At 41.3% G+C, this 15,551-nt stretch overlaps 2 protein-coding genes across 3 annotated transcripts; one reads left to right on the forward strand and one right to left on the reverse strand.

Annotated features, from left to right (window-relative positions):
* Nucleotides 1–5,413: 5,413 nt before the first annotated feature.
* Nucleotides 5,414–7,996, reverse strand: LOC125991078 (immunoglobulin lambda-1 light chain-like). Of its 2 annotated transcripts, none has more exons than XM_049758600.1 (4): nucleotides 7,837–7,996; nucleotides 7,429–7,759; nucleotides 6,713–6,744; nucleotides 5,414–5,857 (listed from the first exon to the last, which is right to left on the reverse strand). In XM_049758600.1, exons 1-4 carry the CDS (start codon nucleotides 7,874–7,876, stop codon nucleotides 5,538–5,540), a joined length of 723 nt encoding a protein of 240 aa, XP_049614557.1. In that variant the 5' UTR covers nucleotides 7,877–7,996; the 3' UTR covers nucleotides 5,414–5,537. The 2 variants fall into 2 exon arrangements, with proteins under 2 accessions (XP_049614557.1, XP_049614548.1); XM_049758591.1 differs by having other exon boundaries at nucleotides 6,713–6,745; nucleotides 7,424–7,759.
* Nucleotides 7,997–10,330: 2,334 nt separating this feature from the next.
* hdac3 (histone deacetylase 3) lies at nucleotides 10,331–15,463 on the forward strand. Its single transcript, XM_049758568.2, has 15 exons — nucleotides 10,331–10,529; nucleotides 10,873–10,955; nucleotides 11,140–11,282; nucleotides 11,505–11,586; nucleotides 11,707–11,763; nucleotides 12,024–12,079; nucleotides 12,165–12,298; nucleotides 12,646–12,726; nucleotides 12,810–12,883; nucleotides 13,085–13,149; nucleotides 13,224–13,313; nucleotides 13,489–13,547; nucleotides 13,720–13,799; nucleotides 13,901–14,058; nucleotides 14,138–15,463. Exons 1-15 carry the CDS (start codon nucleotides 10,475–10,477, stop codon nucleotides 14,205–14,207), a joined length of 1,287 nt encoding a protein of 428 aa, XP_049614525.1. The 5' UTR covers nucleotides 10,331–10,474; the 3' UTR covers nucleotides 14,208–15,463.
* The last annotated feature ends 88 nt before the right edge of the window (nucleotides 15,464–15,551 follow it).

Raw genomic sequence — 15,551 nt, forward strand, 5'->3', positions numbered from 1 at the left:
GTGATCATTCATCCAGAGACAGCTAGGCATTTAGAATGCGGGCCCTCAGTGGGGACGTTTTGGACCTTATCTACCTCTTAACATTTAAAAAGTTAAAAAAAGAATTCACAGCAGAATGCAGAAATTTAAAGATGTTAATGAGGACAGACCGCTACAGGCATGTTTTGCTCGTGCAAATTGACTGACAGTGATTCTGATTTGTTAAAAAAAAAAAAAAAAAAGATTCCCATTACTTAGGTAGTTTAAGTTTCTTGTAGAATAAAATCAGAGATTAGTTTCTAAATACTCAAGAATCCCATTGATTTAGTATAGGTATCGGTAAATTGTCAAAACAAGAATCCTATTGGTCCAGAGAGATGTTTGAGGTAGCTGAATCACACGTACACTAATACGTCAACATTTTATTTAGAAAAATCATAATAATGAAATTAAAGTAATTGTCCATTCCAAAGCAAGAACCTTTGTTCAAGGGTGTGTGTTGTTTTTGAGGTCCCCCCTTCCCCAAACAACCTTTCTGAAAGTTTCAATGATTATTTGCCCATTTTATAGCAAGTATCTTGCTGATTGACCCATCTTAAACTGACTTTACATGTCTAGATATTTGTTCATAGACACATCGCATCTTCTCTGTCCTCATCTGCTCACCAGAATATTCTCCGATGAGTTACGTTACAACTTGACCCTGGACTAGGTATGTGATTTGAGTAAAGTGAAACTCGCCCTGCCTCATTTGCATGGAGCCAATGTGCAGAGGAAAAGGTCCTGCAGGTGCATCCTGGGACAGCAGAGTGCGGATGCTTCATTAGCCAAGCGCAGAGCCTCAGTTTCGGTGACGTCTTTCATCTTATCACAAAACTTATATGTGATTAAAATCCACACACAGAAACAAACAAAAAAAAAATATTAGATTGGACAGTAGTGGTTAACAACATCATTGGCATCTTTCACTTTCTTCTTTCTTCACCTGTGGAGATTATTCTATTTTATATTATTATTATTTTAAACTATAAACCATTATGTAGTTTACAACTTACTGACGTTAGATAAACAACACTACAGTTATGACACTGTGTGGTGTCATAAGTGTGAATAACAAGCGAGTGTGCAATGCACCACATGCTCATTGTCCCTGTGTAAGTGAAAATAAATGTCTTCTAAATCTAACACCACCTTGAAGAGTATTATTTATAAACCTGTCAAATTTGAATACCTGAAAACCAAAATGCCATTTAATAAATAAATAAAAATATAAATAAATAAGCCTCATGAGGATAAGTGGTACAGAAAATGGATGGATCATAATCTCGTCAAATATAATCAGAAATGTTACTTGTAAAATTTACTAATAATTTCTGAGTGAAAAAAACTTGATGTGTTTTTACTTGAAAAAAATCTTTAGTAGTTTGTTTCAAGTAAATGTCACTATTTTTTTACAGTGCAATTGTGCCAGCCGAAAGCCCTGGTACATATGCTGGCTCTTTGTTTTTGTTTACCATCACGGACTACAAGCCCGCGCCGAGGAGCTGTGAGGGCGACGTCCGTCTGCTGAACGATCTGAACCGCTTCTTTGCTCGCTTCGACGCCCAGAACAGCACTTGCCCACTGAAGTCCACTCCCCCCCCGCACGAGCAGCCCCTGCGCCTCTCTGCCGACGGTGTGAGGAGGGCGCTTGCCGCTATTGACACCCGTAAGGCGGCGGGCCCTGACAACATCCCTGGTCGAGCGCTGAAGGACTGTGCTGGGGAGCTGTCGGGTGTCTTCACGGACATCTTTAACGTTTCCCTGCAGCAGGCCATCGTCCCCTCGTGTTTCAAGGCTGCCACCATCGTTCCTGTGCCAAAGAAACCTGCACCGTCCTGCTTCAATGACTACCGCCCTGTGGCACTGACGCCCATCATCATGAAGTGCTTTGAGCGGCTGGTCATGGAGCACATCAAGTCCGTTCTCCCCCCCACCATTGACCCTTTCCAGTTTGCGTACCGTGCCAAGCGGTCCTCTGAGGATGCCATCTGCTCTGCCCTCCACTCGGCCCTCACCCACCTGGAGAGAAAGGACTCATATGTGAGGTTGCTGTTTGTGGACTTCAGCTCTGCCTTCAACACCATTGTGCCGCAGCGACTCATCTGCAAACTCGACGAGCTGGGCCTCAGTACCTCCCTCTGCAACTGGATACTAGACTTCCTCTGTCAGAGGCCTCAGGTGGTGCGTGTTGGCGACAAAATCTCCGCCAGCATCACGCTGAGCACGGGAGCCCCCCAGGGCTGCGTGCTCAGTCCATTGCTCTTCACCCTGCTGACGCATGACTGCACTGCGACCTACAGCGACAACCGCATAGTGAAGTTTGCTGACGACACGACTCTGGTGGGTCTCATCACGAAGGGCGACGAGACTCGGTACAGGTCGGAAGTTGACCTTCTGACCACGTGGTGCAGGGACAACAACCTCCTGCTGAACGTCAATAAGACCAAGGAAATGATTGTTGACTTCCGGAAGGGTCACACAACACACCTGCCGCTGATCATCGACGGTGCTGTGGTGGAGAGGGTGAGCTGCACCAAGTTCCTGGGGGTGCACATCAGTGAGGACCTCTCCTGGTCCGAAAACACCTCGTCACTGGCAAAGAAAGCTCAGCGCCGCTTGTACTTCCTGCGGAAGCTCAGGCGTGCATGTGCTCCTCAGGCAGTCCTGTCTACATTTTACCGTGGCACCATTGAGAGCGTCCTCACCAGTTGCATCGCTGTCTGGGGTGGTAACTGCACTGAACAGAACTTGAAGGCCCTGCAGCGCATAGTGAATACGGCTGGTAAGATTATTGGTGCTTCGCTACCCTCCCTGAAGGACATTTACACCTCCCATGTCGCCCGCAAGGCAACCTCGATTGCCAGAGATGTGAGTCACCCGGCTCACTCTTTGTTTGACCTTCTGCCCTCTGGGAAGAGGTACAGGAGCCTGCGCTCCCGCAGTACCAGACTCGCCAACAGCTTCTTTCTCCAGGCTGTTAGGGCCCTGAACTCGCTACCCCCTTCTGCGTAGCGTGCGGCACTGTTGCGCTATTTTCGGGAATGTCTGCTGTACGCGCACTTGCTCCTTGTTTTTCTGCTCCTCCTATTTATTTATTTATTTATTTATTTATTGTTGTGTTAGTTATTCATTATTTATTCAGCACGCTTTTGTTATACTTGTTTACTTGTTTGTCTGTTGTGAGCCATGTCTTGTCACCGTGGGATAGGGGGGAACGAAATTTCGGTTTCTTTGTGTGTCTTTGGCATGTGGAGAAATTGACAATAAAGCTGACTTTGACTTTGACTTGACTTTGACTTCCATCCCCAGCCACAAACTCTTCTTCTCATGAGTGCTCACTTGAAGATCCGTGATTCTACCCCCAATTTTTGCTTCATCATCGTTCACCATGTATGTGCTGTGTTGGACTAATACAAAATACAGATGAAGTGCAAAATACAACAATGTTGCACATCAAGCAAAATGGACAGGACAAATTTTAAGAGACGTTGGAGAATGTACATCATTAACAGTTGGCTCTGCTGTGATTTGTCAGTCATGCTAAGTCACTTTCCAAATCATTACCAAAAGTTATCTTTCATGAATATATCACCTTTTATGGAGCATTGTTTTGTCAATCTACTCTGATAGACGTGAAGCGTAACCAAACCCCAAGTATACATGACTTGCAGAAATAGATTTGAAATGTTAAAGAATCAGAATCAGAATCAGCTTTATTGACCAAGTTTGTGCATGCCAAAGAGGAAATTTGACCCCGGTGTATCTCAGTCTCTGGACAACATTTAAGTGACTAACAACATTCAGGTAACTAACAACATTTAAGTGACGAGAACAATGTGTTGTTTAAGGGAATGTGTTGTTCCTCTCCATATTTCTAAGCTTTCTTTATACGTAGTATACATAGTGAAAATGTTAAAACTGAATTTCATCTTGATTTTCATAGAGGTACAAGCTTCAGTTAGCCTTGTTTGAAAATTGGCGGACCCCGCTGTGCTGGACGTTCCAGCGAACAAAGGGTATTTTATAGTGGCTGAAAGTAGACTAAACTTTAGATTAGCTGGAAAGAGGTCTAAGTTGTGGCGCAGGCGGTGTCACACCGAGTTTGGTGAATTTGATCAAGGACAGATTCTGGACTCTGGGCACCTGTGTTGTGGCTGAAAGTAGACTTAACTTTAGATTAGCTGGAAAGAGGTCTAAGTTGTGGCGCAGGCGGTGTCACACGAGTTTGGTGAATTTGATCAAGGACAGATTCTGGACTCTGGGCACCTGTGTGGTGGGTCTCATTATATTTCATTCATAAATCTAACAAAAGCATGCACTGAACCCTCTGAATTATTGTCGAAATTTCATGCATTCTTATTATCTTGTCTCTATTTCCTGCATGGATTCCAGATAGGTAGACCGTTTGCCTTTCCTGTGCCGAATTGAAGGGAAATGAGCGGAGCCACTTCCATTGGCCATTGGTGGTCTTTTGTATCTGAAGCTATCTAATTCCACACTTTGGTTTTTCCATCTATTGATGCCAAGGTGCATTTCTAAATTGTGTCACTTGTGAGTGAAACATGGGAATTGTGTCACGTGCGTCAGCCGTGGATGCAAAAGCAAATGTTATTAAACAAATACTTAACAGTCTGCTTACAGCTTGTTGAAAACTTATCTACCAAAGTAGAAGGATAACAAGCGCCCTCTACCTTCAATAAGCCATACTGTACCATTGATACAGCCCAATAACTCCTGAGATTATTCATCTTCCACTGCAAGTATCAGATTTGGACAGCTTGGGCCAAATTCTACACACTCTATTGCTCACCAGGCATCTAATCCCACCCATGCAAAACCAATGTGTCACAATAAGATTAAAACAACAAGCACATCTGATGATACAGAGGGCAAATGAAGTATATCTTCATGTGGTAGTACAAGGAAGTACATATTGAGCTTTCTTGTGTGGCACCCATGATGACATGTGCTGCATGGGTGAGGAGGACTCTATGTGACCCATGAGAGACTTGTGGAATATTTCCATGTGGCAAAATCGCATTGATCATTGTATGAATACAGAAACCTTGTCAGTGGGGTGGTAGTATATAGTGTGGGATAGCGTAAGATAATACTATTTTCAAATGATTCTATTTTTAACATTTGCAACAGTAATTAATAAAACAATTGACATAATTATAAAATTACAAATATGTGTGTAATTATATATTTTGAAGGGTTTTTCTTACTGCATGACACTGAAAATACTGTTTATATAATTTTTGCAGTATGTTGCAGAAAGCATGCAATTTTAGAGCACTGAAACTACACGACACAACAATTTTGACACGCAACAGCAAGGGGAAGAATTAATAAGTGCCGAAATTCAAATGTAATTACCAGGCCCAAAAACTTTGATGACAATTTTTTATTGAAGAATTCTAAGCAAGCAAGTATCAAGTTGAAAGAAAAGTTCCCTCCAAGCATGCAAATACATCATTGCTATGGCCTGATTAGCCCACACAAATGTTGACCATCTAGGTCGCACACATCGACTTTCTGATGGTCTTTTTACCAGACTTGGAGCCCAAAGACACTTCACAGGTGTAAGTGGCGTCCGCGTTCCAGTTGGATGTCTCCACGGTCAAATAACTGCTGATTGTGTAAGTTTGGTCCGCTCGTCGCATGGCGGGGTCGGTCGCGACGGTGCCGCTCACCGGAAGGTCATTAGCCAGCCATTTGACGTCTGGATATGGGGACGACTGTGTGGCCACACAGACCAGGGTAGCCTTTTCGGACTGGAGCTCGGCACTGGCCGGGGGAAAGACTGTCACCACGGGGGCAGGGGGGTCAGAGCCTGTATAGTAAAAATCCATTTGCTTGGGTTAGCTTTGCAACTTAAAAAAGGTACAAAGGCGCAGCGAAGCTAACTCACACATACTCGAATACTAGACAGCATGTATTATAGATTAATCAACACATACTGTATATTTTGAATTAACGAAGAATAACACAACATATTATTTAACTACAAGAAACATCCCCGACCTACTGTTTGTGATCCCTTGCGCTAATGAACTGCAATTGTAAACTGAACTGAACAGCAAAAAAAAAAAAAAAAAAAGGCTGACAAAGGCAGTGTTGCAGAGGCGCTCTGAATCATATTGACATAATAATCATAATAATCATACTGACATTTAGTAATAAATATATCTGTCTGTCTGTCTGTCTATCTAAATGAAAATTGAAAACTAAAATGAAAATTGTCACAGTAAAACATCAACTGAAAAAAATCAACACATACCTCAAAAGTGACCAAACAAAAAAAGAAAAAGATATAGACTATTAAAAAGATAAATTTAAACATAAAATAAGTTTGATTTTGATAGAAAAACCGTCAGTAAAAGATAAATGGAAAATAATCAACACATTTATGTACCTCAAAAGTGACCAAACAAAATAAATTAACAAATAAATGAATAAAAGATATAGACTATCAAAAAGATACATTTAAACATAAAATAAATTTGATTTTGAAAGAAAAACTCTGCTTTACTATCAGTCTCACATGGCAAGACTTGGTGTGTATCACTGACAAATACTGGAATAAATAGTGAAAGTGCAAAGCTAAAATAAAAAATATATATTTTGAAAATGTACTCAACAGGGAATTTGAGTAGATTGGGAAATAAGATGAATTTAAAAGACTTACTTGTCACAAACACCTTGGTTCCTCCTCCGAATACCACAGTGATTTCGTTTGTGCTCACAGTCGTACAAAAACTGATGACGCTGAAGACTCGTCCACAATGTTCCCACTAGGCCTCTTCATGACATTGGCCTTTAATCCCGAATACTTCTGGATGGCCGTATTCACTCATTTGCCTCTCATCTCCTCTCCAATGGTGGTGGAACGCAACATATTAGTCAAAATGATCATGGTGACAGAGACGTCTGTCAAGAGGAAGGTGAATCTTGGACGAGCAACATCTCGGCCATGTAGAAAGAACAACACTTTGAGGCTCCGAACATCAGATTTCCATGTTCTATCTAAAATCTCCCCCTAGATCGGATCTGGATGAATTCGTCCAGCTTTTGAGGTAAAAGATATGATTAAGATACATTGTTTTTGAACATACTCAACAGGTGTCCCTTTGAAATGGAGTGTTCAGCCATCCATTTGTCCATTTCTATAGCGTTTGCCTTCATTAGTGTTATGGATGAACTAGACCTGAATCCTGCTAACGTTTGGTCATGGAAGCAGAGAACACCCTGGAGTGCAGACCTTGTTGCTAACTCAAGACCAAGAGGCCCAGAATCATGAGCGTAATAATCCAACAAGTGAGGCAGATCCAGAGCATGTTGGCTAGACAAAAAGCAGAAGTAAGAATGGGCAGTTTCTGTCACTCAATAAATCACTGTGCTACAACTCCCTGAGCAGTGCTGTCCCATGTGCTACAATAATACTCAGCAGAGTCTCCTAACTTTGCCTGCTTAATGATGAACTGGTAGTTTACAGGAGAGGGCGTTTTAACATCAAAGCGACCTGAGGAGGATTGGAATTGTTCTCCAAAGCTAGGCGAGGAGTACGCATGGTGATGATAAAGAATCAACTCTGGAGCGTCGCCAGGTATTTGTTTATAAAAACTGACAAAATAGCCGTCATCCCTCTGAATGTTGCAGTCAAAAAGAACTTGTTGTCCTTCAGTAACTGTCAGGACCACCGGTGTCTGGGTAACCACCTCGGCTGCATCACCATCTGTCAAAAGGAAGAAAATCAACAAGGTGCTGTCACCTGACTTGGAAATGGAGGAGAAACACCAGAGAGGGTCTCACAAGTCAGAGCGCTGACGAGAAGGCAGAGGGTCCCCAACATGGTGTCTGTGAGCAGCGGGGAAATGTCAGGCAAGTGAGTCGACGAAGCAAGGCTAGTCAAAGGGGCCTGCAGCTTTTAAATGCACCAGGGAGGAAGTGCTGGGGAGCTTTATGCGTCAGTGATCATTCATCCAGAGACAGCTAGGCATTTAGAATGCGGGCCCTCAGTGGGGACGTTTTGGACCTTATCTACCTCTTAACATTTAAAAAGTTAAAAAATGAATTCACAGCAGAATGCAGAAATTTAAAGGTGTTAATGAGGGCAGACCGCTACAGGCATGTTTTGCTTGTGCAAATTGATTGACAGTGATTCTGATTTGTTAAAAAAAGAATCCCATTACTTAGGTAGTTTAAGTTTCTTGTAGAATAAAATCATAGATTTGTTTCTAAATACTCAACAATCCCATTGATTTAGTATAGGTATCGGTAAATTGTCAAAACAAGAATCCTATTGGTCCGGAGAGATGTTTGAGGTAGCTGAATCACACGTACACTAATACGTCAACATTTTATTTAGAAAAATCATAGTAATGAAATTAAAGTAATTGTCCATTCCAAAGCAAGAACCTTTGTTCAAGGGTGTGTGTTGTTTTTGAGGTCCCCCCTTCCCCAAACAACCTTCCTGAAAGTTTCAATGATTATTTGCTCATTTTATAGCAAGTATCTTGCTGATTGACCCATCTTAAACTGACTTTTTAGGTGGCTCAAAAGCGGATAGCGGCTGGCTGGATTCTCGGGGACCAGTTCGGGATGGGGGAGCTGCGGCTCGGCCCCCTTGAGGCAACTGCCAGGACAATCGAGGACACCTCCGACATCCATTTTTTTTTTTTTTTTTTTTTCATTGATTTTCATATTATGTATTACTTGTGTACTCTCTGCATCCATTATAACCTGGTGATCCTGAAAGGGGGATCCTTCCATCTGTGGTCCCTTCTCAAGGTTTCTCATTTTCCCCTGGTAGGGTTTTTTTTGAGTTTTTCCTTGCCCTTTTGGGAGCTTATGATCAGGGGATGCTTTGAGAATAATTGTCAATTTTGGCTATGTGAAGCCCTTTGAGACTGTTTGTGATTTAGGGCTATACAAATAAACTTGACTTGACTTGACTTGACTTTACATGTCTAGATATTTGTTCATAGACACATCGCATCTTCTCTGTCCTCATCTGCTCACCAGAATATTCTCCAGTGAGTTACGTTACTACTTGACCCTGGACTAGGTATGTGATTTGAGTAAAGTGAAACTTCCCCTGCCTCATTTGCATGGAGCCAATGTGCAGAGGAAAAGGTCCTGCAGGTGCATCCTGGGACAGCAGAGCGCAGATGCTTCATTAGCCAAGCGCAGAGCCTCAGTTTCGGTGACGTCTTTCATCTTATCACAAAACTTATATGTGATTAAAATCCACACACAGAAACAAAATAAAAAAAAATATTAGATTGGACAGTAGTGGTTAACAACATCATTGGCATCTTTCACTTTCTTCTTTCTTCACCTGTGGAGATTATTCTATTTTATATTATTATTATTTTAAACTATAAACCATTATGTAGTTTACAACTTATTGACGTTAGATATACAACACTACAAAAGACAGGACCGATCAATTTTGATCTGGTTCTGGAATGAACAAGAAGTTTTTCTTTTCTTCTCATTTTCCTGAACCATCAGCATCACGAGTGGCCTTAATGGCCTGTATGAATACAAAATAAAGAGCCAAATATGTGCCGCATGTACTCTGATGTTCATGTGTCGGCAGCGCAAGCGAACAAAATCAGCGACTTGTCTTTTAATTTAGTGAGTTTTCCAAACATTCTAGAAACTATTAAACAGACAAAGAATAACACCAACACTAATTGTGGTCCTCATGTTAGAAACATTCTTATTTTTTGCACAGTAGAGGGAAGATAGGATTTTGCCCTGACAATGATTTGTGCACACCAAAAACAGTGTGTTTAATCATAACGTCCAGCACACTTTAAAAATACAGAAAAATATATGAAAAATTTAAACAAGTTTCTATGTGAATGTTGATTAAAAGTGATTATTGTGAGAAATTATTTTTAATATTATTTCTAATATTATCATACATAGCTGTTATCATATTATATTATCATATTAGCTGGCAACCGGTTCAGGGTGTCCCCCGCCTACAGCTCAATGACTGCTGGGATAGGCTCCGGCACGCCCGCGATCCCTGTGGGGATGGAGATATATGTAATATGAATGGCATTGATGACAGGTCCAGTGATCGTTTTTCTTCTCAGTACAAGCACAGTACAATTTAAACAGAGTATTTTGTGTGTAGATCTTTTTATTATTATTATTATTATTATTATTATTATTATTATTATTATTATTATTATTATTATTATTATTATTATTATTATTATTATTATTATTATTATGCTAAAATCAACATTTCCAACATTCGCTCTCCAGACTCCCCCCGCCCTTCTCTGTCATGACTGTCGCGGTCTGATGACGTCTCCGATTAGGGTTTTACCATGGCAGCAGCGGCTACCTCTGCTAACTGAAAGACAAAATGTCGTTTTTATAGCAGTTTCGGCGGCTACAAATCTAGTGAAACAACACATCTCTCACAATGACGAACAGGACGTCGTATTTCTATGATCCTGACGTCGGGAACTTTCATTACGGTAAGTAACGAAATGTGTGTTCGCGATTGGGCCTACAGAATCCAAACGCTGCTATTTTTTTTCCATTTAAAAAAACAACACTTTAGTATATACTACAGGGAACGTTTCTGTAGTTATTCACGCGTCTGTTTAAATGTGAAGCTCGACATTCGTTTTTTCCACTGAAGCGTCATTGCAATAATGTAAGGTATCAATGCTTCATATTTGGCACTCTATCTGCCAAGTTAAATTAAAATTTTGAAAGATGATCATCTGTTTACAAAGGTAGAATCAAATCCCTAACCCCGGTTACATATACACATACAATACGATGGAAATGATGTATCGTGTTTTGTGAACTTAGGTGCTGGTCATCCTATGAAGCCTCACCGATTGTCCCTGACTCACAGCTTGGTACTGCACTATGGACTCTATAAGAAAATGATGGTGAGGTCAACACAATAACAGGCCACAACATAAAATGCACTTCGTCACAATGTTGACACTATATATCAACTGTGGACATGTGAAGCCTTTTGAGACATTTCTATGATTAAGGGTTATGTAAATAAACTCGATTATATAACTGCATGCAGTTCATGAGTGACAGCATTCTTGATATTCTTTGCAGGTGTTTAAACCATACAAAGCATCACAGCACGACATGTGTCGCTTCCATTCTGAAGACTACATTGACTTCCTGCAGAAAGTCAGCCCCAACAACATGCAGGGCTTCACCAAGAGCCTCAATACTTTCAATGTAGGGGATGACTGGTGAGTCTTTGCATTCACTTTCTTGAGCATTTCTCATGAAGGACAAATCATTCAAATATATTGCTATACAAGCATTCATCCTCACAATCATACCTATGAACAATTGGGGGTGGACAATTGGCCTATCATGCATGTTTGGGGAATTTGGGTGGATAATTGCAGTAGTATGCATCAATCATTATTTTCATAATTATTCAGCTGACGTCTATTTGTGTGTCTCAGTCCGGTCTTTCCAGGTCTTTTTGAGTTCTGCTCCAGATATACGGGAGCCTCGTTGCAGGGCGCCACACAACTCAATCACAAGGTAACACATACTGACACATTTTGTCTTAAATTAAATTTATAATTAGACATTATTTTGGCATTTATCTATGTTGTTCTTAATGATTGTATTTACTGATAGTCGTCCTTCGTTTTCTTGCAGATTTGTGACATTGCCATCAACTGGGCTGGAGGATTACACCATGCCAAAAAGTTTGAGGTGAGAATACACATTCACACAAAAGCTGGTCTAACATTCTGCTTTTGTGACGATAATACTGGACATTTTTTCACTGCCACTAGCAGAGAGCCATTGAATTCACAAAACATAGTTATTGGTATTATGGAATTAATATGACACTGTATCGGCAGAATTTCTTTAATGCTCTTGTGTAAACGCATGTTTTCCTTAGTTGTTTTTATTGTTTCTTAGTCATGTAGTGGCTGACTACAGTGCAAAGTTGTTTGTTTTGTTTGCAGGCGTCGGGATTTTGTTACGTCAACGACATAGTCATCAGTATACTGGAGCTTCTCAAGTAAGATGACGCACAACGAGATCTTACCTATGGCTCCACCAGAGCAATCGATATACACTCCTTGACTCGTGCGTGTGCGTATTAGATACCACCCCAGGGTTCTGTACATCGACATAGACATTCACCACGGCGATGGCGTGCAAGAAGCCTTCTACCTTACCGACCGTGTCATGACCGTGTCCTTCCACAAATATGGCAATTACTTTTTCCCTGGCACAGGTGAGCGCTCCTTTTAAGCGTTCTGAGAAATGATTAAATGCAATGTCCATGGGCGGGTGTTAGCAGGACCGTTTTGTCCCTGATGAGTTAAAAGACATTCTACAACCTTCTGCACCACTTGGTAAAAGCTTTAAGTCGATCTATTTACATCTGTTTATTGGAATATTTCATTCAAAGCCCATATTTAGAATGAGAAGACTTCTGCACTGTGTAGACTCCATATTTCTCTCAAATTTGTGTGACTGGACAAATAGAAAAAGTAATCACAAGGTCAATGCGCTGCTTTGAGACCGTGTGCTCGTCTGTCTCTACAAGCATTAATGGCGTTTATGTGTGTGTTGCTGAAGGTGACATGTATGAGGTGGGAGCGGAGAGCGGCCGATACTACTGCCTCAATGTCCCTCTCAGGGACGGCATTGATGACCAGAGTGAGTTAGGCGCAGTCCCACAGTGTAAATCACTGACTGTTTTACACGTACACTCTGACTCTGTGTGTGTGTGTGTGTGTTAGGTTACAGGCAGCTTTTCCAGCCAGTTATTAAGCAGGTGGTGGATTTCTATCAGCCTACTTGCATTGTTCTACAGGTACGCAATCATTTGTTAGCATCGCTCAACGTTACCAAAATCTAGTATTCTAAAAAAAAAAAAAAAAAAAATACACTAAACCCTTAATTTAAATCCGTCATCACTAAGACAGTTGATGAAAACATCAAGTTTATGTACTAGTGCCCAAATTGTGTTAGATTTGCTGAAGTGCAAGCAACACGGACACTTTCTATCTTTCAGTGTGGAGCAGACTCTCTGGGCTGTGACAGGTTGGGCTGCTTCAACCTCAGCATACGAGGACATGGGTTTGTAGTCTTTTTTTTTTTTTTCTACCCCACTGCATATTGTTATATTCTTTAAGTTTTGTCTCCTTGTGCAGCGAGTGCGTAGAGTTTGTCAAGAGCTTCAAAATTCCTCTGTTGGTCCTGGGAGGAGGCGGCTACACAGTCCGGAATGTGGCTCGATGCTGGTAAATTGCATGCGCATGCACACTCGTGGCACCATGCCCCCCAAAATATTTACGTGCTTTTGGAGAATACCATGATATGCTGTTATAATAATATTAATAATACACAATACTTCTTAGACACATTACAAAGCAGTTTTAGGTTTGCTTATACTTGCTTTGCGTTATTGCATTATAGGACCTTTGAGACGTCTCTGTTATTGGATGAGTCTATCAGCGACGAGCTACCTTACAGTGGTGAGTTACTCCAACCTCCTTTCTCTAAAATTACAACAGCAATGCATGTTGACGGTATTCTTTAATCTTGGGCGCCATCTAGTGGACAAGCTATTTTGTAGTCAGCACTTGTGAAACATTGTACAGTACTGTACTTTTACATCATGTCAAACATTGCCTTGTATCCTTCCAGAGTATTTTGAATACTTTGCTCCAGACTTCACGCTGCATCCTGATGTCAGCACCAGAATAGAAAACCAGAACTCGCGACAGGTAAAAATCCAGTGTAGTTGCTGTGTTCAGGTGTTGATGACCATCTCAAAGCGCACCTTTCACATGTAACCACTTTCCTTTGGATGTGTTGACGGGTGCAGTATTTGGAGCAGATCCGTCAGACGGTGTTTGAAAACTTGAAGATGCTGAACCACGCACCCAGTGTTCAGATCCACGACGTGCCCTCGGACATGCTGAGCTACGAACGCACTGATGAACCAGATCCGGATGAGAGAGGTGGCGAGGAAAACTACACAAGGTTAGACTACACATACTTCAATTACGACAATGACAAATATTCATCAACTACCCGTTTGAAGTTTAATTCCTTTTCACAGGCCGGAAGCAGCCAACGAGTTCTACGACGGTGAACATGACAACGATAAAGAAAGCGATGTGGAAATTTGACCTGCTCGATGGACTTGAACAATTTCGAACCAGCTGCTGGCTTCCTGCCCTTTTCTTTTTATTAGGTCACTGACAATTATGATGGACACACAGAGCATCTGGACATTTCAAAACAATATTCCTGGTCGAAATGCTGTGTACGTTTGTTTACAAGAAGTTATCTGCAGTTTGCTCATAGTATTTTGTTAAATGTTGGTACAATATTAGTGATAGTCACCTACCTGACATGCTTCCTTTATTTTTTTATTTCCACAACCTTCACAATGAGCAGTTGCCGATGAAAAATTTAGTTCATCTGACGGGTCATGCACAAGATGGTGTTCAAAGCACGTTTCAGTATGTCAACTGCATTTGTAATTCAAACCCACTCGACTGTCAATAGCCTTTGAAAGAAACATTTTGCATGTGCCTTTCGGTTCAAATTGGTTGTACATAAACTTCCATTTCTTTCTAGATTATACACTGTTGTACAAGTGAACATGTATGATTGTCATTGTATAATACACTATTATAGTATACTGTATATCGGGGTGTTGAACTTCAGTCCTTGGGGGGCCGCGTTCCAATGTTTTCCAAGTTACCCTCGTTAACCACACCTGCGTGAAAAGTTGAGTTCATTTTCATGTTCTGCAGGAGCCTAACTTTTCACACAGGTGCACTTAATTAGGGAACGGGGGCCGCATTCCAATATGGTTTCCAAGTTACCCTCGTTAACCACACCTGTGTGAAAAGTTGAGTTCATTTTCATGTTCTGCAGGAGCCTAACTTTTCACACAGGTGCACTTAATTAGGGAACGGGGGCCACGTTCCAATATGGTTTCCAAGTTGCCCTCGTTAACCACACCTGTGTGAAAAGTTGAGTTCATTTTCATGTTCTGCAGGAGGCTAACTTTTCACACAGGTGCACTTAATGAGGGAACAGGGGCTGCGTTCCAATATGGTTTCGAAGTTACCCTCATTAAACACACCTGCGAGAAAAGTTGAGTTCATTTTCACGTTCTGCAGGAGCCTAACTTTTCACACAGGTGCACTTAACGAGGGAATCTTTGAAAACATGTTGGAATGCGGCCCCAAGGACTGCAGTTTGACACCTGTGCTGTATATGGAAGGACTGCAGATTTACAGCAGTTTAAATAAATCAGTGATCCGATGTTTGTATACTGTGTGATTTGGTTGGCTAATCTAATCTTTTTAGTCAGGTTCTTGTGCTTTTGATATTTTTGCAAGATTTTTTTAAATAAATGGAACATAACCAATTGTCTTGATTTTCATCAAATCTAAGAATGGGCCTGGCACCATTCCACCTCACGCCAATTACCTACTTCCTGATGAGGGCATCAGCCC

The sequence above is a fragment of the Syngnathus scovelli genome, chromosome 1 (assembly GCF_024217435.2).
Source record: "Syngnathus scovelli strain Florida chromosome 1, RoL_Ssco_1.2, whole genome shotgun sequence".
NCBI lineage: Eukaryota > Metazoa > Chordata > Actinopteri > Syngnathiformes > Syngnathidae > Syngnathus > Syngnathus scovelli.